The 27,204-nt window shown below is 36.5% G+C and overlaps 1 protein-coding gene across 1 annotated transcript in view; it reads right to left on the reverse strand.

The window, feature by feature from the left end:
• The window catches only part of LOC142346251 (uncharacterized), a 240,673-nt gene that overhangs the window by 50,314 nt on the left and 163,155 nt on the right, over positions 1-27,204 (reverse strand). The window contains exons 20-22 of the mRNA XM_075398767.1: positions 24,736-25,776; positions 21,999-22,125; positions 21,394-21,548 (exon numbers count right to left, since the gene is read on the reverse strand). Coding sequence (XP_075254882.1) covers positions 21,394-21,548; positions 21,999-22,125; positions 24,736-25,776 — 1,323 coding nt within the window. The remainder of the gene's footprint in view (positions 1-21,393; positions 21,549-21,998; positions 22,126-24,735; positions 25,777-27,204) is intronic.

Consider the following 27,204-nt stretch of genomic DNA (forward strand, 5'->3'; position numbering starts at 1 on the left):
TTTTCAAACATCGTAGCTGAAGTAGTCCATAACGGGCCAAATGTTTTGCACTGCCAGGCCAGGTGTCGCAGCAAATGGAAGTTGATAGAGTCAAATTTCTTTAGAGGATAACGAAACGACATGTTATAGCAGAAAGCTTCCAGAAGATGTCCACATAAGTTTGCATTTGAGGTATTCTCGTACAATGATCGTAGTGAAAACACCAGGTAGTTGAGATTTTGCATGTTCGCATCATGTGCAGCAGAACTCTCAGAAAACTTTTGAAAAATTAAGGGTGAAAAATAGAGCAAGAAAGTTTTCAATTCATTTGCTTTGAAGTGATCAATTGAATTGAGAGACCTAATTGACCTTTTGAACTCGTTGGGAAGAACTACCTGGCAAGTTGCATTGTCGATTGCGCTTAGTTCCGTCAAACTTAGTTGCTCGGCAAAAAATTTTATGACGTCACTGGCCACACCTTTAAGGCACTGATGCATTGTGTCTACTGGACACGTCAAGGGAAGATTTGGGATGATGTCAAACAGTTTAGAGCGTCCTTTAACGCCTAGTGTGTCCACCTCTGGGTCTTTCTCCTTCCTCGACTTTCTTTCCTCGACCCTTCCGCTTTCAGCCTGCATAACAAGAATATGATGCTCAGCAGGGTTCCGCATTGAGAAGGATTTACTGTTTGGATAAGAGTGAGTTCCTGGAAATCTTTGAAACCCTCGCATGGTACAAAGACCGCAGCCGTAATAGCCATTGAATTTTTTCATATTCAAAACATCATGCCTGCACACAAGGTCTACCACGAGAAAAATTGTTGTAAAACTGATTTCGTATAGTCTCCCTTCGTAACAAATGTTCTGGGGTTTCGCAAGTTCAGATCTGTAGTGTTCAAATATAGTGTCCCAGAAAACTTTTCCTTTTCCGTACCACAATGAGCAAAGAAAGATGTTGTCAAATGAAGCTCTTAATTTTGGCGGCAGATCAGCAAGAGCAACCCAAACAGGGTAGGCTGAGCAATCACTCGACTTTCGAACTTCAACTCCATCTATGTTTAAAATTAGTTTCACGTTGATTGTCCCGTCATCGAAAAGACTTGTTAGCTTGAGATCCGTTTCGGTTTCTGGGTTAGCGTAATCTATAATTTCGTTGATGTACTTTTCTACTTTCTCCTTTAGTTTTTCTGCAAAGTTAAGAAAAATAACTTCTCCGCTGGCATTTTTTTCTGTGTCCTTTACGTAGAGATCCGTTAATTTCTTGGTTTCATTTTTTATAAAATTGGGAGTAGGCACATTGTCATGGGGATGAATAATTTTTTGCCATTTCAGCAAATCGAACAGAGCTTCGTCGGGTAGACAATGTCGAGCAGCAACTGCAAATAAACCCATTGACGCATTATGAACAGTTACATTCGAGTTACAAGTTAACGGATTCGAAGAAAACTGGAAACTTCTTTCTGCCACATCAGTGCCATCACTGTCATCAAGATCATCTTCGTCATAATCATTGGAGGTCACCTCAGATTCTTCTCCAATTGGGAGGTCAAATTCAGGTTCGGGTTCAAAAGAGGCTTCGGTTTCAAGGTAATCGTCAGCAGAACATTGCGAACTCACTTGTGTATCTGTTTCCTCAGTTTCAACTTCCGAAGAGCGAGTGGCATCTATCTGGTGTATGAAGGTTCTGATTTCGCGACTCGAACCTTCTAAGATTCTTCTTTTGACCCGCCTTTTCCGTTGATTTCTAAATTTTCTCTTTGCCGAAAGTTCACAATCAGTCGGTGTACCAATGCTAGACTGACTTGCAGTGAAGTTGGAACTACTCTCACCAGAGCCTAAGATTGCACTTGTGGTACTTGACGAAAATGTCAGCTGAGTGGGGACATCAGGACTTTGGAATCGAGGAGTCGTTGGTTCTAAATTTTCTCTGTTTAGCGGCACGTGCTTTTCCTTATGTGGGCACCTACATTTAAGACTACCGTCTTTGAAGTAGTTTGATCCGTAACTCACAATTATTTCTTCACCAAGCCCTATGGAGTCTATTACTTGAAGAAACACGCATTTGTTGTGGGGGAGAAAAGAACTTGTGTATCCTAAGAAAAACTTTGTTTTAGGCGAACAAGAGTGATTTGCAAAACGAATGGGGCCAAGCAGTACTACTTCATCCTGCTCACGCTCGCCACGCATTACAGACAAATCGGACATCTCATTTTGCAGTTCAAGAGGAACAGTTTCAATTGGGCCCACAGGAAAAGGTCTAAGGGGTTGCAATGAAGGTTTTAATACCTTTCCCGTATTGTTGAAGAGGCCATAGCCACCATAGTTGTCGGGCAAGATTTTAAAACCTGACGCAATACAAAGCTCATATAGTTCTTTTAGCGAAAAATAAGCCTTTGAAAGCTGTTTGTCAAATTTCATGCGGCTCTCGAACTGTTCGAAGCTGTTCAGGGGCAGCATCATTTGAGGACAGACATTAAAATTGGTTAAAACTTGACGCACAACTTGTCCATCCGCAATCACTAAATCTTCGCATGTAATCATATCACTTGAAAAACTTAACCAGTGGTTACGTTATGCCCGTCATAGAGATAATTTCGAAAAACTATTTAACCAAGTTCTTTTATGGAAACGTAATCATTGTTTTAATAAAATGTTTAATTCAGGATCAATAGACAATACAAACTTTCTCACGCTGGCAAAACAGCGAATGTTTAAACAAAGTAAACAAACTGGATCTAAGAAAGTTACAGAAAGTTAGTTCAAGTTCACAAAAGATAACCGACTAACGTCGGGAGACTATATAAGAAAGTTACGAAAGGTTAGTTCAAGTTCACTAAACATAACCGACTAACGTCGGGAAAATTGCTCTCGAACAAATAGTGGGAGCTCTAATCAGTTACAAATTGCAGCCTGATCATTAGAGGTTAGTAAAAACCGCTATTAAGATTTAAAGTGAAAAATTATTTTCAATTTTGGCGCACTTATCATTTGACTTTCAGCAATAAATTGCCGCCAATTGAAATTAGGAACTTGAAATTTTGAATGAGAGAAATTATGATCACTTAAAACGCAGATAGTCAAGGGCGTAAAAGTTACTCAAAAAATCAAAATGTTCAAGCAAAATTTTTGCATAGAGACCAACGCGTTTACAATAATTGCTACAAAGTTCGTTCGAGATCAATTAAAAATAAAACAGCACTCCTTAATGGAAAATGAAATTTTCAGGCAGAATGCTCGCAATTCAGGCAGAATCCTCACTCATTTTCTTCTACATTGGAATGTCGGCCTCGGCAATCCTTGCCGTATTGATTTGCCGATTTTCTGGCTTTCTCAAAAGCGAGCCCAGGAGTGTCAGGGTACTTCTGCTGCACAACCTCTGAAAGAAGACAATCTCTTATTAACTTCTATGCCGATTACCTGTCTTGAAGTGCTGGTTTTTGCAGGTTAAAATTTTAACACGCAAGAGAGATCTTTTTAAAATGCCAATAACGCGCAAGAGGGATTTTTGAAAATGCTAATGGAAAGGAAGGCTTCATGTCTAATTTTAAAAACATACTCGTAAACTTGTCGAGAATTTCACTGGGAGCTTCAAGTCTACGATCAGCCTCATGTCTTTTTGGTGCCAGAATGTAATTTCCACGCTCATTTTCCGGAAACAGCTTCTCAAACAATGCTCTACCCAGCTTTCCGACATCTGAGCCAGCGTGAATCGTCATAAGGTCTTCACCGTTGTGCATGACTGCTGTGATACCTGCGCTCCGCGAAGGATAGTCATCGAGGCTTTGGAACCCATGACTATCCAAGAGGCGAGTTTCTTTCAATTGGGTAGCCTAAACATTTACAGGTAACAAACTCTGTGAAATTTATTCACAAGAACTTAAGCCTCTATGATGCTTGAGAATTTCAGATCTTTTGAAAAGGCTAGCAAGTAGGTTCATTTCATAAAAAGTAGAAAAACTTAATGAGCGATGGGGTACCTTAGCGTCAATTCTTGCGCATATGTTTGCCCGTCTTTTTTCGTCCGCTTTCTTCAGCTCCTCAAATGCTTTAATCCAACTATGCATCTCAACAACATGCTCATCTAGATATTCCTGAAGAAGACGGCAATTTGGTACACAATCGACTGCGTTGTCCGCAATGGTTGGAAGTGTGCTTGAGCTGGTGATCGCAGAAGTAGAAGGTTGAGAAAGAACGGGCTCAGGCTAAAAAAGCGCAAATATTTCAAAGCACAGCAACGACATTTATCAGTTTGCCCTTCTACCGTTTACCAGTCTCATAGTTTTCGACAATTTCAAAGAGGCCTTTAACAATCTCTAAGATGCCATTTGTAATTAGTTAAAAAAAAGGTCACATTTTACTGTATTGTTCTTTTTCTTTGCTGAAATGACTGGCTGAGATAACGCAGAATTGGAGGCTTTTGACTTTTCGACGCCTGCTGGTTTACCAAGAGAGACTACGGTACTGTTCCTCACGGGTGCACGTCCTCGACACAAGAAATTAACCTCATCGACAACAGGTGCCTTAGGATTCGCCAGCACTGTTTTTCGCAATTCAGACGGCCGTTTACCTGCATCTAGCTCCTGCTGATAGTTGTTCATGAGTTCTTCAACTTTTTTCATGTTTCCTTTTGCCAACAAACGACAGGACACATTTCCATCTTTGAATCGCAGGTCAAAACTATCACCTTCGATTAGACTTAGCATTTCAGATGGCTTAGTCTTGGGTGGCCATTTAAAGCTGCTTACAGTAATCAAAATCAGCTCTTTATTGTCAACGAAGAGCCACGCCGTGTTATTTGTTAAAATACTGGATCGGATACTGTCTTCTCTTTCGGCCTCCGAATCAAATAGGTTGGTGCTTTTCTTGCGATCAGTTCTCGAAGGTGGTTTCATTTTCAACGATCTAAAAACTTTTCAATTATTTTACTACGTTCGATTGTTTTTGCAACGAAATAGAGAAACCAAAAATTTCAAAATGTTTAGAATCAGTCTAAATTTTAACGTTTTAACCGCCAGTTTGAAGAATAAACGAACAATGAGTCAAGTATAATCAATCTAAAAATTTGAGGTAGCCATTAGATGGAATCGTAATGTTTTCTGCAATTAGAGTCAATCCAAAATTCAATAAACAAAAGAAAACCAAACATAGCTGGCAGATTGCCAGAAAACAGCCGCGCGAAAAAGGATGTTAAATTTTAATTATGTATCTGTATAATTTATTAGCTGCTCCTGCTATTAACTGTTCTATAGTAACTTTCAAGTAGTGTGTCAAACACTCGTTTTACCTCATCTCTTTAAAATAAAGAAAAGTCAATTTAATAACGAGGAAATCATTTGTGAGAGTGAGGAAAATCACGTGTGACCAAAAATACTCGCTCACCTAAAAGTGAAAGATAACGTCACGCACGCGAAAAAAAACCAAGAGAAGGACAATAACAGCCTCAGCTATTATTTCGCGGCCATTAATCAAAGTCTAACAACAGCACAAAATATCAAGTCATCAAATCAAATAGAGAATTGCAAAAGACTTTGAGGGCTCTATTCAACATTTCCTGGCTCAGAATCACTCTCATCAGTTTGTGTATTGCTTAAATTTTGACCGTCAGACTCCTCATTCGGTCGCCTTTTTGTCTGTTTGTTTCTCTTAGACATTGCCTTTTCTTTCATTTGTGCGCACCAGAATGGGTCCGATTTCCTTTTTCGGTACCGCAGTGCATCCATGCCCGATCTATTCGCAGACGAACGGGCGTCGTTGTAAGCCTCAGGCCACAGACGAGGGGGGAAATGCTTCTTCACAAGCCCTTGAACATACAAAACACCTTAACAATTTCAGCTCTTCGTTTTGGGGAAGACAGAGAAAACCAATAAAATCCAATTTTTCGAAAAATTTGAAAGCTGCTAAAAGTTCCGTACCACTTTTTGCCTTGATGAGCGTTTAGGGTCTGCAAATTTTTTGAGGGAACCCATATTGAAAATTTTAAGTTTCTTGAAAAACAGTACTTGTAAATACCTTTGAAAAGCTTAGTTCTTTTCGGAGATGCGGGTTTCCGCACCTCGCTTTCTCTCGTTGGAGAAATTATTTCTCGCTCAAGACCCGTTTCTCCCCAAAGTGCTGTTCTTAGCACTCTTCCGAACTCATCGGGAGTTGAGGGTACAGGAAGATTGTCAACATCAACGTCTCCATAGAAACTAGGTAGCACTTCACTGGTCTCCTCGTCCACAGAGTCATCTAATTTCTTGAGTTCTTTCTAAAAGTCAAAAAACTCTATAAGAAATTGATTTCATCCAGAAAACAACCCACATCGAATTAAATTTCCAGATCTGAACAGCCAAATAATTTCAAACTGCATATTTGAAGATTAAAGTCGAACATTTGTGAAGTGCTTATGAGCAAAAACTTGTACAAGACCAGTGAAAATCATATACTCACAATCTCTTTGAAATGTTGTAGCTGGCTTTCCAATTTTTTATTGCAATCCTGTACTGTTTTCTTATAGACTCGAAGAAGTTCATTGAACATACGTTTGTCTTCGTTGAGGACTTCCACAATCTTTTCATGATTTGAGCATTTCTAAACAGGGCAACGTAACCGACATTGGAAAGAGATCAAACAAAGCAACAAAATTTCTTATTAAGGCCAAGATACTACAAAAACTTGATGAACAAAGTCCTACCACGTTGCAAAAAGAATTTTATTTTTACACCGTTCATGAAAATAAAGAAAACGAAAGCAAGAGATCTAACCAGAACCTGGGACTTTCAGGTCCAAAACTCTCAACTGGTGTCAAACTACTGCCAGCCCAGCGCGCTCCCTTACGTGGGGTGACGTCCAAATTACCACTACACTGATCCGCAAATGCACCATAGATCTCTTGATTTTTTCTGAACTCCACGTCCATCGCACCTGGTGGACCATGCTTCAGTGGAACGCAATCAACCTCAGAGCCATCAATCATTAGCGATGTTTTATCGTCATCATTTAGTTTCATACGCTCATTTATTTGCAGGGTTTTGGGCCACCGAGGATCAAACAAACTCAATTTTAACACTTGGCAATCTTCCGTAAGGAACACAAACTCAATTTTCAAAGGCATCTCTAAAATTAATAGTAAACGAATTAGACCATTAGCTGAACGAGTCTCATTTAGACATGGTAACAAAGTCATTTAAATTCAACGACCAAAAGTCAACTAAATTAAACCATAAAACTAAAGGATTCACTAATTCTCACTTAATTTAATGTCAACAGGAGAAAACCTCGAAAGAACAATTTAATTTTCAAAAAGCAAAATCAACCGCAAACAAGCCTAATTATGCAATCTATTTTTATTGCGCGCAGCGGATAAAATAAGCCGAGTAGACATAACGATGCAGGCAGAAACACCCGCAAACACGAGCCTAATTAATGAATCTGTTTGTAACGGGCGAAGCGGATAAAATCCGCTGAGAGGACATACCGATGCAGGCAGAGACACCCGCAAACACGAGCCTAAAATTTGAATCTTTGTACCAAGCGAAGCGGATAAAATCCTATGTTAAAACCACATCAAAATTATCCCACTTTTCAGGGCTTCAGCAAGCGATTAAATATACAGATGCTCGAAAAAAATTTTGCAGGTAAGACGATGAATTAACCTTGATGAGTATATACAAAAAATTGCGAATTGTATTAGTAAATGATCCACTTAGTTGTCAACAAACACCAAAGATTTAATAAAACAAATTGAATGAAATTGCTGCACGAACACAAACAACGAAAACAATAGTCAATCAAATTAGTGCAGCTGATGCTCTCTCACAACTTTATTCATTGCACAAGCCAATGCTTTTCTACCTTTCAAATTAAGGTGGACACCGTCGCTCAGAAACAAATTGCTTTTGCAAACTTCTTGATGAAGTTTAAAGAAGGGCAGCTGCGAGTGCCTTAGCACCGCATTGAATCGTTGGATGTTCCAATGGCTGCAATTCCTTTTCAACACTGAGCACACTATCACTTTTGGGCAATTTTCAAGGCCCCTGATGGCATTGTAAAAGCTTCTCAGCTTATCAACAACAACTGATGGATCCTCTCCGGGTTCACCCCAATTTGACAAATTGTTGCCACCGACAGCTAAGATGACGTTCCTATATACAGAGAGGGTATCGAGTAACAGATGAAATTGTTCGATTCGTCCGCCTGACAATGAATATGTGACGCAGTTCCTTATACAAACACTATCAAAGATTGAGTCCCCTACTATTGCAGTATGCACACTTTCACCAACAAAATTGTTAAAAATGAATTCAGCGTTCCTCCCGTTCGGTTGCAACTTTGTCACCCTGCCATTGATTTGGTCATCCGCGAAAAGTGGCTTGAGGGCTTTTTTGGGTGGTGCATTAGCGGAAGCATAAGGTCTGCCGATTCGTTTACGGTCCATGTTTTCAACAGCAATATCTAAAAACGATACACCAACTATAAACGCTTAGCGACTAATACATCACAAACTTCCAACCAATAGTATAATAGTACAGATATAGTATAGTAAGCTCGTATTGGGTGCTGCCATATAGCCTATCGATTTCGTCTTGACGAGAGCTTTCCAACGATATAACTTCTGTATGGGTCCGTTCCGTCTTTGCCGTACATCGACCTATTGTACATCGACCTATGGGAACTAATTCGACCAGCCCATCGTTCCTCCCATCGCTCGACCCATCGTCTTTGCCGTACATCGGCCTGTGCATCGACCTATTACATCGACCCATTCAATTCCACCTATTGCCGTACATCGACCTATTGGAAATAATTAAACTATTTCCGGCTTACTGTGTGAGCTTTCGGAACTTTCGTATACGTTGCGCAATTTCAAATGCTCTATTCATGGCAGTTCAGTGAGCGGATGCAGGTGATGCCGTCTCCACCAGTGTTGCCTCACAATTAGCATGTCACGTTACCTCTGAGGCAACACACCAAACGAAATTTTCATACCCTGCTTTATGGTGAACAACTATGAAGTGAGCATTTCAAAACTTGAAATTTAAAAAGTATATCATTGGAAAGCTGGTTTCATATAAAATCTAACTAAGTAAGATGGTTTTCAAAAATCGAACGGGAACACATAAAAAAAAGGTTTGCGGGTGGGCGCCCGGTGCCCTGGGACGGTGGGGGTGCTGGTATGCGTCCGAAAAAGGCTTATATCTCGAAAACTACTGAACCAAGTTTAAAAAATGAATATGTTTTGGAATCAGCATGAACTGGGGCATCAACCTGGCGTTAAAAAAGTTTAAAAAAATAAAGGAATAAAAACTCGATTTTTGACAATTTGGCTGAAATTTGCCTATTTTCAACAAAGTTTGGAAAATCGAAAAATTAGGCAATGAAATTAAACCGAAACTTTTCAACCCATATATATTCGTAAAGAGGATTAAATGGGCAAGAAAATGATATAATATACTTTTAAAAACGTCGTGTAACAAAAAGTTATTAAACTAAACAACTTTGAAAATTCGAAAATTTCGCTAAAATCGACCCTGATTTCGGTCTCTACATTGCCCTCGCATTCTCTTGTGCGGCAATAGTTCAAAAAGATAATTATATGGCTGTTGGAAGCGTAAATTCTAGTTTATTTTGCTACCAAAAACATATATGTTTGCTCTTAAAATTTGGGAGAATTTTGTCCAAAATCGACAAAATGACTAATTTTTGACCACGAATCGACAATTTTCTTGATATTTTGGGTAGAAATAAAAAGTTTCGAGATCGGTTCTAAAACGTTCTAGAAAGTACAATATCAGGGCAACAAAATAAGCTATTATACACTTTCTAACTCGTCTTCTTGAAAAAGTTATTAACAAATGTTTTTAATGAAGTTCAAAATTTTTTTCACCTATTTCGAGGGTTCATTAAAATTTTGTAATTAAATTAAAGTTTTTGCAGTTACTTCTACACACACTCATAAAGTACGTTATCACGGCAACAAAATGGGCTAACATAGGTCTTCTAACTCGTCTTCTTCAAAAAGTTAGTAACAGACGTTTTTCATGAAGTTAAATTTTTTTTCACCTAATTCGACGGTTTATTAAAATTTTGTAATTAAATCAAAATTTTTGCTGTTACTTCTACACACACTCAGTTATCACGGCAACAAAATGGGCTAACATAGGTCTTCTAACTCGTCTTCTTCAAAAAGTTAGTAACAGACGTTTTTCATGAAGTTAAACATTTTTTTCACCTATTTCGAGGGTTCCTTAAAATTTTGTAATTAAATCAAAGTTTTTGCAGTTACTTCTACACACACTCATAAAGTACGTTATCACGGCAACAAAATGGGCTAACATAGGTCTTCTAACTTGTCTTCTTCAAAAAGTTAGTAACAGACGTTTTTCATGAAGTTAAACATTTTTTTCACCTAATTCGACGGTTTATTAAAATTTTGTAATTAAATCAAAATGTTTGCAGTTACTTCTACACTAACTCATAAAGTAAATTATCACGGCAGCAGAATGAGCTAATATAAGTCTTTTAACTCGTCTTCTTCAAAAAGTTATTTAGGTTTTTCATGAAGTTCGACATTTTCTTCACCTAATTGGAAGGTTCATTAAAACTTTGTAAACAAATCAAACTATTGGCATTTACTTCTACATAAACCCATAGAATAAATTATCCCGACAACAAAAAGGGATAACATAGATTCTCTAACACGTCTTCTTAAAAAAGTTATTAACAGAGGTTTTTCATGAATTTCGACATTTTCTTCACCTATTTCGATGGTTCATTAAAATTATGCGAACAAATCAAAGTATTGACATTTACATCTACACAAACTTGTTAAATATATAAAGCATTTTTTCAATGCAACAAAATGGGCTAACACAGATTTTCTAACTCGTCTTTTTCAAAAAGTTATTGACAGAGGTTTTTCCACGAAATTGGACATTTTCTGCACCTTATTCGACAATTCATTAAAATTTTGTAAACAAATGAAAATACTGGCATTTAGTTCCACACATACTCAAAAATTACTTTATTATGGCAACAAAATGGACTAATATACACTCTCAACTTGTCTTTTTTAAAAAGTTGTTAATAAACGTTTTCAATGAAGTTCGACATTTTCTTCACCTAATTGGTGTTTTCATTAAAATTCTGTATAGAAATCAAACTATTGGCTTTTATTTCAACACAATTTCAAAAAGTGCATTATTGAGGCAACAAAACGGGCTAATATAGACTTCTCAACTCGTCTTTTTCAAAAAGTTATTAACAAATGTTTTTAAGGAAGTTCTACATTTTCTTCACCTAATTGGAGATTTCATTAAAATTCTGTATACAAATCAAATTATTTGCTTTCATTTCTACAAAATTTCAAAAAGTGTATTATCGGGGAAACAAAACGGGCTAACATAGGCTTCTCAACTCGTCTTTTTCAAAAAGTTGTTAACAAAGGATTTTAAAAAGTTCTACATTTTCTTCACCTAATTGGAGGTTTCATTAAAATTCCGTATATAAATCAAACTGTTGGCTTTTATTTCAACATAATTTAAAAAAGTGCATAATTGGGGCAACAAAATGGACAAAATATAGATTTCTCAATTTGTCTTTTTCAAAAAGTAATTAACAAACTTCGATATTTTCTTCACCTAATTGGAGATTTCATAAAAATTCGGTATACAAATTAAACTATTGGCTAATCAAACTATTGGCTTTGATTTCTAAACAATCTCAAAATTTTCAGTATCAGGGCAACAAAAGGGTCTAATATAGACTTCTCAATTCGTCTTTTTCAAAAAGTTGTTAACAAACGTTTTAAATGAAGTTCGACATTTTCTTCACCTTATTGGAGATTTCATAAAAATTCTGTACACAAATCAAACTATTGGCTTTTATTTCTACACAATCTCAAAAATTCAGTATCAGGGCAACAAAACGGGCTAATATAGAATTCTCAATTCGTCTTTTTCAAAAAGTTGTTAACAAACGTTTTTAATGAAGTTCGACATTTTCTTCACCTAATTGGAGATTTCATAAAAATTCTGTATACAAATCAAACTATTAGCTTTTATTTCTACACATTCTCAAAAAATTCAGTATCAGGGCAACAAAACGGGCTAATATAGACTTTTCAATTCGTCTTTTTCAAAAAGTTGTTAACAAACGTTTTTAGTGAACTTCGACATTTTCTTCACCTAATTGGTGATTTCATTAAAATTCTGTATACAAATCAAACTATTGGCTCTTTTTCTACACAATTTCAATAAGTGCAATATTGAGGCAACAATACGGGCTAACATAGGCTTCTCAATTTGTCTTTTTCAAAAAGTTGTTAACAAACGTTTTTAATGAAGTTCGACATTTTCTTCACCTAATTGGAGATTTCATAAAAATTCTGTATACAAATCTAACTATTGGCTTTCATTTCTACACAATTTCAAAAAGTGTATTATCGGGGCCAAAAAACGGGCTAACATAGGCTTCTCAGTTCGTCTTTTTCAAAAAGTTGTTAACAAACAATTTTAATGAAGTTCGACATTTTCTTCGCCTAATTGGAGATTTCATGAGAATTCTGTATACAAATTAAACTATAGGCTTTCGTTTCTACACGATTTCAAAAAGTGTATTATCGGGGCCAAAAAACGGGCTAACATAGGTTTCTCAATTCGTCTTTTTCAAAAAGTTGTTAACAAACGTTTTTAATGAAGTTCGACATTTTCTTCACCTAATTGGAGGTTTCATTAAAATTCTGTATACAAATCAAATTATTTGCTTTTGTTTCTACACAATTTCAAAAATTGTATTATCGGGGCAACAAAACGGGCTAAAATAGACTTTCTAACTTGTCTTTTTCGAAATGCTATTAACAAAAGATTTTCATTAAGTTCTACATTTGCTTCACCTAATTCGCTCAAGAGTGTAATAAAGAGTGGAATAAAGAGTGTAATTATAGTGTATTTTTAAAAGTGTAATAAGGGTGTATTAAAGAGTGTAAAGAGTGTACATTAAAGTGTAATTTTCTCAAAATTACACTCTTACACTCTTATCCCTGCTAATTAAAAGTGGAATTGGCTTTACACCCTTATTCTCGCTTAATAACGGTGGAATACGGGTGTACGCCTCGGCCCGGGACGTGACCATAGGCGAACTCTGACAGTGAAAGTGGAAAAACTTCACCCACAAGTGCAAGAAAATATTGATCAGCACAATCATCTTAGTAACGAAACGCCCTTGCCTCCATATCCTTCAAAGTGTATCCAGAACAGTTTTTCGCTCGCTATTGCTTGAACAATATCAGACGTTTCCAAAAGTGCAATCTCTCGATACAAAAATTCTTTATTAGTTGTAAGAGTTTAACTGGCCTAGTTTGTGGTTGCGATTTTTTGCGCTTTGTGACCCTTTCCTCTCAACTTTAAAGAAGAAAGCGTGTATGCGCCCGATTTCTTTTGGAGAAGTCCCCAGGAGAATCGCAGCAAATTCCATTACAAAAGACGCCAGCTCAGAGGTAGCACAATGTTTTTCTTGAAGAAAACTGGGTGGCACATGAAAGGTGGTGCTGAGGTTATTGCTACACAATTACTTTTAACATAGCCGGCAGATTGCCGGAATAGCTGCGAAAGAATGGACCTGTGTGCCGTATAATAGAGGTAGAAACAGAGATCTAAATTGAAAAAAATCGACGCCGCTCAAAAAGCTAGGTAAAAAACATTCAGCGATAAATTTAATAAAGCTTAATAAAATTCATATCACAGAAGCCTTTTATTAGGGAACTTTACTGCACATATGAGCTCCTTTGACCTTAAACAAATTCAAATTAAAGTTAAGTTTTAAAGTGCAAAGTCATTTTATTGAGTGAGGTAAGTCACTTGTGATCAAAATCTAATCACGCAAAAAACTTTTTCTAAAGAGAGTGAGAAATGACGTCACGCGCGCAAACGACGTTAGTGAGAACAAGAAGTCATTCAATAAATTTGACGTTTTCAGCTTTGCTATGTGAACAAATGTAAAACGAAAAAGAGCGTCAGACGACGAAACAAAAAGCATAGCAGGACAAGTCCTGACGTACAACTCAAAGTATTTTCATTGAATCTAGAACGGACTATGAATGGATTGGTAAAACCATTTAGAAAAAAAAACGAATCCAAAAATTCGAAAAATCAGTAAAAATCTAAGTGAATTTGCCGCATGTGAACAAAAAACCACTAGCGAGAAAGCGAATTTTTGTTCAAACACCGTTTTCTCACTCTACTTTGAATTTAGCGCAAAAAAAATTCACGCGCAAATCCATTCGCTTTTTCGCTTCACTTCCTGTTTCGGCGTGACCAAAATCACTACTCCAATTTGACTTCAAAATCATGAAAATGTGTTAACATTTCTTAGAAAAAAGACAGTATTGCGGCTGAGCTTAATAACTCAGAAATCAAATTGAATAGCGCTTCAAGGTCATTTCAAGCCTTAAAGCTAGAATGGCGTGACAAGCGAAATTTAATGCTGCATTCTATTGAAGTCATACGGATTTGTTCAATTTCTTCAACATTTATATTTAGCAACTATTGGTAGTACGCGATCGTCATGAAGTTAAACTCAAAACTCGAACTACCTCAACCACCAGCAAAACAATACTACGACTTAACAGTATTGCATCAGATTCTTTGCGATTGGATTGCGAATCAACCTGTTATTGATACAGAATATTCGACAAAACTTCTACATGGTTAACAAATTTCCCATGACATCAAATTTACACTGAAAAAGTGACGTTATAGAAAAGTGTTCACATTCTGTCGACATTATTATCTATAACCAATCAACAGTTGAATTTGACATGTAAATCCACGTGACTAGCATCATAAAAGGAGCTTGAAAAACTACCAAAAATCAGTTGAAACTTGCAATTTTGGTTATATTAAACTGACATACAGTGCGTATTGAAGCACAATTTCTTGAGCGGTAAATTATTTGTTATCGTGTCTTGTTTTTGTAGATCATATTAGTGATTGTACAGTTTTAACTTTACTTTGACTTGTGAAAAGAGAATTAACTTTGATATTCTCAAAACTTTCTTTCTGAGGAACGAAGTTCCTAAGTAAGAGAAGCTTTGTGCAAAGCATAAAGTCAGTTTCTCTTACTGTTTTTAACGAAGTCTACTCTAGTTCAACATTGGTGTTATCGAAACCAATAGAGAGACTTGCTAACATTAAAGCCAGAAAATTATTATTATTGTCAGATTTCCAATTGGTAAGACTTACCGTTTTACAACCGCTAACTGTAGCAGATTAAAACTTCGTATAGTTATTGTCAAGTTATAGGGCTACAATTTGTAGGAACGGGAATTTCTAAATTGGGTTTATAACTTGAGTTATTATCAAAAACTCAACAAAAATTTGATTGTTTCAATTTGAATTATTTTGTTATTCTGAGAGAAACAAGTTTGTTATACAGCAAAGCTGAGCAATTAGTTATCAGGAGTAATTGTGCAACAAGTAATGCGACGGTAATCTACAGTATAGCGGATAATACAGTTCACAAAAGTTAACTGCAAAAACACAATATCCGGACAGATTTGAAACCGCTGAAACGAACTGGGCGGTGTAAAGTTTTCCTTGACTTTGATAGGAGAGCAGCCGTTACAGACAGCGCCCCAATACAATTTAAATTCTTTGAATTGTAAAAAACCACGAGCACCGCAATATAGCTCCGCTCAGCTTACAGCTTCGCAGCTATAAAAAATTTGAAAAGAACGCAATCTGATGGATGCAAATTGATTGCGAGAATGCTTTCAAATGTGTCAAGAGAACAATCCAGCTTTCTTCAGCGAGATCTTTGTTGCCCCTTGTATTGTAAGGGTTTTTGCTGGTCAGTCTCCCAGAAACAGTCATTTACATCTTAATGACGGCTAATTTAATCAGAAATACACCTTGAAGATCACTTAGGATGCTTTTGTTCTCATCAGCCCATGGCCACCGCTCGGTAGCGCTCGTTGGGCATTTTGCTAGATTGTGTGCGTTTTCGTCAGACGCAAAAGACCCCCTCCGATAAGGTGAACAATTTGCTAAACATGTTTGATAACCTTCAACTATCAGTTAAAACTTTAATTGGTTCATTTCACAGCGATAAGAGCTGGGATGAAGTTTCTCTCAATCAGCAAAACTGTTTTAGATATTCTTTCGAAAAATATTTCTCCAAGTAAGAGCTGCTTTATTTGGTTCCCAATGGCAGTTAACGGACCAAGTAGAATAAATAAAATAGAGAACTCGAACCGAAAAAGATGAGTTCTTTAGAGAGCTGGGACGTTTAGGAAAACTTGTCAGGTAACGCAGAACAACTTGATCCGAGAAGCAGTAGATGACGCTGCTTTTACACAGTTTTTTTTTAAATTAAACCACCTTCAAAGTCAAAACTTGCTTGCTCTTGCTCTCTTGCCTCAGTCGGAAGCAAGGTTGGTTGCAGATTCTATCGCAGCTTCTGGCCTACATTCCAACCAAATGGGTTTTGAGCTGCTGCAAAGTATAGGCTTGGTGTGCCTCGTTTTTGATTTCCAAAGAAACCGCCACTAGGTCAAATCACGAACGTTAGAATTGTTTGTTGACCGTGCAACACTTTTTGGGGGCCAAGGCGATTGCATTTGGAACCAAAATAGTATATTCGACAAAATATTTTCAGCTTGCTCTTCAGCTATAAGTGGTTGTCAGTTTGCTAACAGAAGAGCTTATTGCCGACGAATACCAGCAGCAATGGACGTGACCATCACTTGTCGGCTGAAAACCAGTCTAATTTTAAATATTGCGAAGAAATATGGTGTTGTTCTTGTGGAAGCGTTAAACAGGGTGCTCGAAAAATGGCCTAAGAATAAGCCGATAGGGGAGTTCTTTCATTTCAATTCCAAGTTACTGATAAAAGCAAAACACTGAAGCGAATTGTTGTTAAATCTGGTAACCGAAGACTTCCGTCTACAGGATTTACAGGATAATTTCCATTATCCCTCATTGGACTAAAAGAGTCAGTGTCGGCCACTGCTAAGCAAAGCACAGCAACAATCTTAACGCCACGCAATTCTAGACTGTGAGAAGTAAATCCAACGTGGGGATTTTTATTGGACAAAAAGTTTAAAACACCTGACTATCTGATACCGAAGAAGCTATTTAAAAAAGATTGCTAGCCAGTGAGAGTTGCAGCGTTTCAAATTTCTCATTTTTTGAATATACTCCTAACGGTCTCAGAAGAATGAACCACTACGTTCAAATTCTGTATTTTAAGGTGATCAAAACTGCAATCAAGTTCATTTTTAAAAAACTATCACAGAAAAGCAACAGTCGCTATATATATATATATATATATATATATATATATATATATATATATATATATATATATTTAAAAACAGTCAAAAGTTGAAGACATGAACGTTAATGTTTCCGATATAAAACATTGCCACTAAAATACCGAATAGGATTTGAAGACTCGTCAAATATAGTTTTGTACTAATTTTATCTAATCAGAAAAAATAAGTAAAAATTTTCAAAAACTTAAAAAAACATGGCTGGCAGATTGCTGGAAAAAAGCCGCCGTTGACGCGGTTAAGGCACATCGGAGTTGAAAAAGAAAACAAAAAAAGGAGAAAAATTGACTGAATTTTTTACTGTTTTTTTTTTCAGTGTCAAGAAGTGTTCTAATTTGGCATGCAGTTTTAGCTAGATTCTAAATCTATTCTTAATTCAGCGTCTGAACTCAAAAATTTTCAGCTTTATACCGATATCAGCTAGCAAACGTTCTAATGAATTTTGATAAACTGATTCTCAAGGACTTAATGACCAGGTTTCATCAGTTTCTCCATTTTCCCAGTTTTATCCAGTCTCTTTTGATTTTGCTCTTTTGACTTTGACCGTATTCACTATATTGCGTAATTCAATGCTTGATAGAATTTAAAATCTCTTCAGTTGAAACAGTGAGTGATGTAGGTCAGAAGTCAAGAGTGAAAACAATGACTGATGTAAAATGAAAAACGTGATCAAAAGGTAAAGCGAATTTAAAAAAAGGAGAGTGCCCATATAATAGCCGTTTTAGAGGATGACAGTGGCTATTAATTAGTTAGGCAGATTTTGAAGTTGTTAATGTCGGTAGGTACGTGTGCAGGTAGGCGAGGGGAAGGGGTACGTAATTGGAGGGGGCGATTACATAGGTCGGAGATGTAGTTGGGAGGTGGGGCGAGGTAAGATAAGTGGTGACTGTGTAGGCAGGTGTAGTAGCTATGGGGGAAAAGGTACAAGCGGGGGAGTACATAGGGGGAGGGGTAGGTAAGCAGGGGAGAAGTGGGGTAGATTAGTGGGTGTGGTAGGTGGATGGGGGTCTGTAAGGATGAAGTACTTTATGGGACCAAAAAATACCAAAATGACCTGTTAATTTTAGTTTTTACCAGCAGTTCCCAATTATTTTTGTACAATACCAATTAAACTAAGGTTAAACTCCAATGTTAAAGTCCAAACAGAGGCGAATATCAATAAATGGATGCAAATGATCGAAAAGAAAGTCAAAATTCAAGTCATGAGCTTTATTTAACAGAAATTACTTTTGAGTACCAATATTCATCTTCGAGTCGTAAAAACCAGTAGAATCCCTGTACTCTTTTTCGAGTCATTAAAAAACTGAGAGCACCGTCATATAGCTACGCTCAGCTTACAGCTTTGCAGCTATAGACATAACCGACCAACGTCGGGCGAATTGCTATCAAACAACTGGCGAGTGGTTGACTTCATCAGCAGCTAGCCATGGTTTACTGAGGCTAGCTTTAGATTAATTGAAGAGGCCTACGGTGAGCGCAGTTGGTGTGCAAATGTGAATTGTGGGGACTGATGTCCTGGCGTTGGGTGGGTGGGGTGTTGGATCAATTTCTAAGAACCCCCCTCCACACCATAAGTATAAGTCTCCAGAACAGTTTTTGTTTATCCAAAACATGAGCACTAGTCGGCTAAAAAGCTCATAAAACGTAAAGCAATGGGGCGCTACCTCTTTATCCCGTTTCTGAAAACGGAAGTCAAATGGGTCAGACGAAAAATAGCCAAGCGAAAATTGCATGAAAGAGACGAACAGGACTAATATAATTGCTACAAATTGCTTCTGAGAGCAACTAAGTAATGATTTACTAAAAAGTGCCTGTTATGTCTTTTATGATTTAAAAGATCATTTCTACTATAACTCATTGTTAATGAGGATAACAAATGATGACATTATGCCACATAACAAGAGCTGAAGTGCGGCATCAACAAATCGAGGGAGAGAGAGAGAGAGAGAGAGAGAGAGAGAGAGAGAGAGAGAGAGAGAGAGAGAGAGAGAGAGAGTAAGAGAGATAAAACGCGAACGTGAAAGGGAAGGAAAAAAACCCCTAACAACAGAGAAAGAAAGAGAGAAAAAATTATTTTCAAGGACGGAATTCGACTCTGCAAGTTCTAGTTTTCCAGCCTTGTTAGCAAACAAATAAATAAAAAAAAACAAAAAAATGCAAAATTAAAAAATAGATTTTCAGATTCGCAGCAAAAAAGTTTAAAACCAGCTTTTTCTCGAAAGATCTTTCAAGTAACCCATCTCCAGGACTTAAAAAGTTTTAGTTGGCCACTAAGGGTCGTTAAACTCTGAAAACAATATAATATAACAAAAAAATATTGAAAAATATGGAAACAATTTCAATTTTTAACAATTTTGCTAAAACTCAAGATTTTAAATCCATTGTATCAAGAGATTATCCAGTATCTCTGTTTCAAGCCTGAAATAGTCTCACTGGCTCATAAAGATCCATTCACATGAATTAGCATGAAATTTTTTCCGAAAATTTGGAAAAATTTCAAAAATTTTATCCAATAATTCCTAAAATTGGAGTCATAAAAATGTTGATCACCATTTCATTAATTCCAAAAATTTGCAGCAGCCTTTTATCAAACCTTTAAAAAATTTGAAAAAATTGCAAATGTTGTTGGAAAATTGCTTAATTTTATGATATTATTATCATGAAAAACAATCCATTACATCTATAAACATTGCAGTAAGATATTATCAAACCATAGAGGAAACTCTAAAAAATGACAAAATATTTTTTAAAATGACTAAACTTTTAAAAATTGCCGAAATTCGTGATTTTAAATTATTGCAAGACATTTTTTTACACATAGAATTTGTGCATTAAACTGTTATCAAACTCTAGAGGAGGTTTTTAGGCTCTTGAGGCCCAAAAACCATAAGAGATGGCCAAAAATTTTTAAAAAACTTGAAAAAAATGGAAGTTTTGTCTTAATTTTGTGATATTAAAAAGTTAAAAGCTATTCCATGGGCAATTAAAATTTTTCAGTTAACAATTTCAATCCTGTAAATCGGTTTTCTGTCCCTTGAGGCTGAAAACACCTGGGTAATGACAATAAATTTTAAAAAATTTGAAATAAATTTCAATTTTTGTAAAAAAAATGCTAAAATTGGTGATGATAAAATCTTGAAAAAATATGCATTATATCTCAAAACTATAAAGTAAGTTATTGTCAAACCCTAGTGCTGGTTTTAGTGTTCCTGAGGCAAAAAAAGGCTTAAAAAACATCAAAAAATTTTGAAAAAACTTGATAAAAAAACAAGTTTTATCAACAAAATGCTAAAAATTGTGACATTAAATAGCTGAGCAATTATTCCATTTGACAACAAAAAAAATTATCAGTAACTTGTTATTAAACCCCCTAGGATGTTATCTGGCCCCTAGATCTCGAAAGACCTGAATAAGGAAATATAAATGTCAAAAAAATTGAAAAAATTGCACGTTTTGTCAGAAATGCCGAAATTCGTGATGTTGAAATGTTAAAACCATTCCATTAACACTAGAAACTATGCAGTAACCTATTATGAAAACCTAGATGGGGTTTCTTGACACCTAGAGTTGATAAAAATCAAAAAATGTTAAAAAATTTCAAAAACTGGGGGGGGGGTGCACTGAAGGGGGCAACAGTAGGTTGGTGGTATCAGCGCGCGGTGTGGGGGTTGGGGGCAAGAGTTGGGGGGAGGGGGGGGTCAACAGTGAAGGGGTCTTCAACCTCTAAGAATCGCACTTCACACCATAAGTATAAGTCTCCTAAACAGTTTGATCTGAAAGAGAGCTGAAAGGCTCTAAGACCTCTTAATGCCCGCTGGGCGCTTACCTGTTAATCCCGTTTTTGAGGACGAAAAGTCAAAAGCGTCAGACAAAAATTCGGTCAAGCGAAAAATCGCATAAAAATTAACACTTTGTATCTTTTTGCATCGATTGCTTGCCTAGGTTCTTAAATATGGCAATTAAGTAACCAAGCACTCCATATATTACAACAGTATGGTACGTAAGAAAAGTTTATGGTGAGCATTCCCGAACTGATCGGACCTGATTGACTTTTCAGGAGCTCACTAAATACAGATTCAATAAAGTTGACTTGAGGATAATGATTACCTGCAAAGCTTGGTTATCACCAGCTGTAGTTTGGAGTTGAGATGAGTTTGAATTGGGGTAGAGATAGCTTGCAGTCGCATTCTGATTGGTCGGATCAGAAAAGTATCCGGATGAAGAACTAACGGGGCTCACCCGGAATGATCTGTTCAGGATTCCTACAATGATGAAAACATCAATGGCAGATTATTACAATGAAAGTCGAGCTTAGATAATTGACTAATTTTTAGCTTCGCATCATCTTCAATATTTTACCTTTAAAGTTCTTTATCAGGATCGCGCCGGTTTATGATAAAATCTTAGCAAGCAAAGCTCATGATAAAACTTTTTTGACCCAATTTATGCTCCAAGCAACTGTTTTTCGATTGTCCAAGGTAGGGTATGACCACAATCAAAAGCGGACCAAATATGGTACCGCGCGCATAATACGGGAACGATATTTGACGGTCTAAATATTTTCTGTGGACTAATAGATTTTTAATGATTGCATATTTACAAACCAAACTGCCTAAAATCTTCGTGGTCGAGATATAATTTTCGAAAATATATATCCTCTTCGGAACATTGTTAAATATTCTGGATTCGAAATAGGCGAAAAGGAAACGTACCCACTGAACTTGTAGTTGTGGCTGAACTGTCCAGCTGAGATCCATTGTGTGATTGGTGTTGAGGACCATCTTGTGACAGCTGCACAAGTTGTTGCTGACTCGAGGAGTTAGATTTAGGTGGTAAACCCTGGTAAATATTGTTATATGACGTATAAATGACACGACATTGCGCAGCGTAAATATAACACACCAGACAGATTGCCACAAAATAGCCGCAATTGATTGAGATTGAAACAACCCTGGCCGAGACCGGATGTTAATCTTGCAAGATTGCACAAGAGAGATGTTAATCTTGCAAGATCTTGCAAGTCGTTCCGGTCCAGCTCTGCTCTGATTGGATATCATCTCTCTTATTAGCGAATCATTCTGAGCGGAAAAAAAATCTGCGCTACAGTTGCGTCTAAGGATTGAAACAAATTTTATTACAATTACAGCTAGGTAAGTACAAATTGTTGCTGTTGCGTTGAATATTACAAACACAACTTGAAAGCCACTAAAAACAGGTTTTGATTATAGGTCGGTGAAATAATTTCTACAAATTAACATCAAAATGTATGTTTCGTAGATTTTTTAAAATCTTTATTGCCTTTTTCCAAAATTAAGTACAACAATTTAGGGGAAAAACATAGTATATTAATTAAAAAAAACAATGGAAAACACCTTAGTTGAGGAGTACTTACTTAAATGGCTTGAGTTAATGATATTTAAGTATAAGACACCTGAGAAAAACGGTTTAACAAAAAGATTAGACTAAAATAATCGGCTGCGTAACTAGTCGAAGACGAAAGACGCGACTTTAAAATGGACAATTTAAAAAACTCTGAAAATTACTTCACTCTTTTGAAGAAAAAACACTTTAGAGAAACCGATCATTAACAGCCATGAAGGCTATAATTAAAAAATGACACAAATTGGAAATAGATTCCAAGAAAATTTAACGAATTCTCCTATTTGTTAATTTCTTCATGAGTTTTAATTTTCCACTCACAGCCAAGCTGAACATAATCATTAAAACAATTGGTACAACAACGATTTGAACACGAAACTCTAACAGGCTAGGTGTTGAGTAATCTGAACAAACTGAAGAAACAAAATCTTTCAATCAGTAGAAAACTGAACTACAAGCCAGAAAAAACAGTTGTTTGCTTTGGTTTTGATTTAAAAAACTGATTAAAACATAAACTATGGACTAATTTCGGAAAAAAGATTTTTTCCAATACGGTACTCGAACCATTGACCTTCCTCTCAATAACCAAATCAACCAGCCACTGGGCCATCAGACACTTGCCTATAATATTCTGCAAGCAATTTATATGAGCGATAAGTTTTACTTCGGAGTGACAGCAATAGAGATCACTTAAACATGAAGAACGAGACCGTGAAAAGGTCACTTGAGAACTCAAAGAATGATATAGAAGAAAAACGCAAAGTGTTCAAGCGAAAAACTTGCATAAAAGATACCAAAATGTTTACAATAATTGCTATGAACTTCGTTCAAGAGCAATTAATAAAATCAACTGATATCAAAACTGAATGCAGAAGAAATTATCATTTTGAAATGACAATGTGTGAAAAATCATATCCCTAAGGAATGATTCAACTAAAGAAGTTACGCCAGAACTAGAAAACGGATCGGTTTATTCTTCAAAATGATTTTGGTTTCTTGCCACACTTGAATAAAAGCAAGCTTTTCTCTACTAAGAGTTTATTGCAGCCATTGATTTTTAATGGATGATTTTCATACTTTTGTTGCCGTGCTTTGCGGTTGAGGTACACAGTAGAAGTATAAAAGTTGCTAAACGCATCAGGACATCAGAAGCTGTAGAGTACATCTGATAGAATAACTTATTTGCTTTCTTGTACCAAAAACTTTTCAATTGAGTTCTATTACTGAGATTATGAGCTAGCTACTACGCATAAATTTAAAACTGTCATATACTTACGGACGGAGATCCTATTGGAAATGATTAACTGTGGGTACCAATCATATTTAAATAGTAGTTATGTTCGCATTCCTTGTTCTATTTATTGCATCATTAAATCTTGTCAAAAATAAGCAATTTCACTACGGAGCTTGCTGTCGGCCACTAAAAAGATTTGAAAATAAGAAAACAGATTTTGGGCAAGGTTTCATTTGATTGCTGCTAATAGTTTAAGCTCGTGCCCGTAGTGTATAGCTTTTTGAAATCTCAAAATGAAAACAAATGAAAAATTCGAAATCACTTGTTCAAAGTTTGCCTAAATTGGGACTTATTGTGATTGCACACTAATTTTTGTTTGAGGGCACTTGTTCATATTTTTCAGAACCCGTTTGCCCGGAAATAGTCTTATTTTTTAACATGCTTTCTTAACCCATTAAAAGCCGTTCCAAATGTATTTTATTGTTCGTGTCAGATCTGACCGGAACGGAGGAGATATTTATTTTTGCTAACGTAATATTTGAAATACTCCATAAATTTTGGTATTAATTTGAATGGTCATAATCGACCAGATTTTCTAACCAATGTTGTGTGTAAAATAGTAAGTAAATCAACCATCTTTGGATGTACAGAATCAACGTTTCTTACAATGTTTCAGCTCATTTCAGCGCATTTTTAAACAAGGCTTTTGCGTTGAATTTTATGAAGCGTCAGCATATTTCAGCGCAGTTCTTCAATAATTTTTGGAAAATGTCTTGACCAAGGTTGCTCCTATTCAGGTCATATATTACCTGCGAATTCAGGTCAATAGCATGTACCTGCGAATCGTTTGATGAAGACGAGGTCCCTCCCGGAGACCAGAACTCATTAGTAGCCAAATGCAGCGGAATCTGACTACACGAATCATTCAAATCCAGAGCTCGGTTTGCGTTTTGAGAAGCTTGCTGCGCGATACCACTTATATTCAAGCCGTGGTCAGAGCCATCGGAGGTAGTCGCACCTTTTGCCCTCAACTGTGAACTAGTTCCTGTGAAATGTTGAGGGTCAAAGTCGATGTTGATATCTTGACCTTTATTTGCATCATTTGGGTCAGAGGTAATTGTAACGGTGATAACCGGAGCTTGACTGTTTGGGTCGGTCATATTGTTATTGGACATAACGTCTTTGTTTTGTAAAGTTATGCCAGTTCCTTCGATTTGCTGTGTATCAAAATTAATGCTTTTTCGTAAGGGAGAACTGCTCTTTTTAAATTGGTTCCTATCAAATTCCACACTATTTGTTCGTATAGGGGAGCTAATTTCTCGAAATTGTTGCGGGTCAAACTCAAGATTGCCGTTTGGTATCGAAGGGCCTGCTGTTCTTTGAAATTGCAGCTTGCTAGAGTCATTTTTCCCTTGTTGTATTGTGTTCGTTCCTGTACTTTGCTGCGGGTCAAAGTTATTGTTACTATTTTGTAAAAACGGGTTCGTTCCTGGATTTTGTTGTGCCGGAACAAAACCAGCATTTCGCTTTATTAAAATTGTGCTTGCTTCTGCGTATCGCTGTGGGTCAAAGGTCTTGTTCATTCCTTGTCCGGTGTTTTTATTGTTACTTGTTTGTGACAAGTAGCTGGATGTTGTAGATTGGGAGCTGCAGTTACTGTTTAACGGGCTCCGCTGACGAGGGCGGAACCGAGGAAGAGATTGACTGGTGGAACTGTGAGCTGAAAGAGGATAGGTAGCGTTGAGAGAGGGATTGGTTCCACCTCTCATTGGGAAATCTGTGTAATTTAATCCAGGTCCGTGTTGTTGTTGTTGATGTTGCTGCTGCTGGGGACCACATGGACAACACATCTGTGGACAATTGACATTGTTTCTCACCTAAATATTTTTGCGCTAGCTTTGCTTTACTAAAGAAAAGCATTCACAGAAGATTTGATATATCAAAGAATAATCATAAATTAAAGTTCAGAACCAAAAAGTTTTTTTGCGTCCTGGATGTTATTTTGGCTTGGAAAAATACTCTGAAGCTAGAAAAGGGACTCCATATATCCGGTTAGATCATTCCAACTGTTTGGTTGTTTCATTGAATTCAAAAAGAACAGTCCCCCAAACGGTTTTAAGCATTGAAGCACCCCTAAAATATTGTTTTAAGCTGTCCCCAGGTTCCGTTAGGTGCCATTGGGCAGTTTAAAACAAAATATGTCTAAAAAAAGGCGGCAAAACAAGCGAAACGTCTTGTGACAATTTTCCATGCGGCGTAAGTAGAAACAATTGCACTACATTCATTATACAAAGCTTCAAGCGTCTCAAATGGTTTCATGTTAACTGCACAGACCTATCAGGGGAACACTTTAGAACACTGGGGAACATTAATGGATGTTTTTTGGGAAGTTTACATTGTTGAACTCAAGTCGTGATTCCCCAAGATCAGTCAAACATTAAAGACGAAATATCTCATAAAATTAAAGATATGAAAAACAAATAAAAATCTGAAATAGGTTCATTCTAAACTGAAAATCACGTTTGCATAAGAGGTGTTCATAAAAAATACGAATTTGAAAATTTCCGAAGCAGAAAAACAGCTCTCTTCAAAAACATCAAGTTACAACAAAAACTCAAAAAAAAATTGATATTAAAATCAAATTTATCCTTTGCTGAGAAAACCAAAGATTGTTTGGAGACAAGTTCCTCTGTGAAGCTGATCAGCTACGATAACAACCAAGTATAAGAGAGTGCTCAGTCTTGTGGTATTGACACAATCATGACTGAAGTTGTTTTCCGGCTGTGGAAATTGGATGAAGCAGCACAAAAAACACGTACAATTGTAGTTAAAATGACAAATCCCGTGAACTATCGACTGCTCTTGATGTCGAATCAAAACTTGAAGGCTCAAAACATTTTCTTAGAAGCATTCTTATCGAAGAAACTTGGGAGAAGGAAAAGAAACTACTTGACTATCTTTTCAAATTTGCTCAAAAACTGAACATTAACAGATCATAAATCAAAATTTGATCAGAAGCGCATTCATCGAAAACTAGTGCATAGACACAACTCTCTTAGAAGAAGAAACATATCAGAAGATGGGTCGTCGGGTTTCTGATACTGATTTACGAAGCTCAATACGTATAGTATTACTGAAACTGTAGTTGCTTTAAAAAAGATAATTATTGATGGTGATGTTAATTTTTCGCATACTGAATGGAAAACACTTTCTAGTAGGAATGATTATCAAAAACGTTTTTTTAGAAAAAAAAGAAATATTCAAACTTGCTCAACTCAACCTGCTGTCTCGACATCTTTCTATGC

The sequence above is a fragment of the Convolutriloba macropyga genome, chromosome 9 (genome assembly GCF_964194025.1).
Source record: "Convolutriloba macropyga chromosome 9, txConMacr16.3, whole genome shotgun sequence".
NCBI classification, from domain to species: domain Eukaryota; kingdom Metazoa; phylum Xenacoelomorpha; order Acoela; family Convolutidae; genus Convolutriloba; species Convolutriloba macropyga.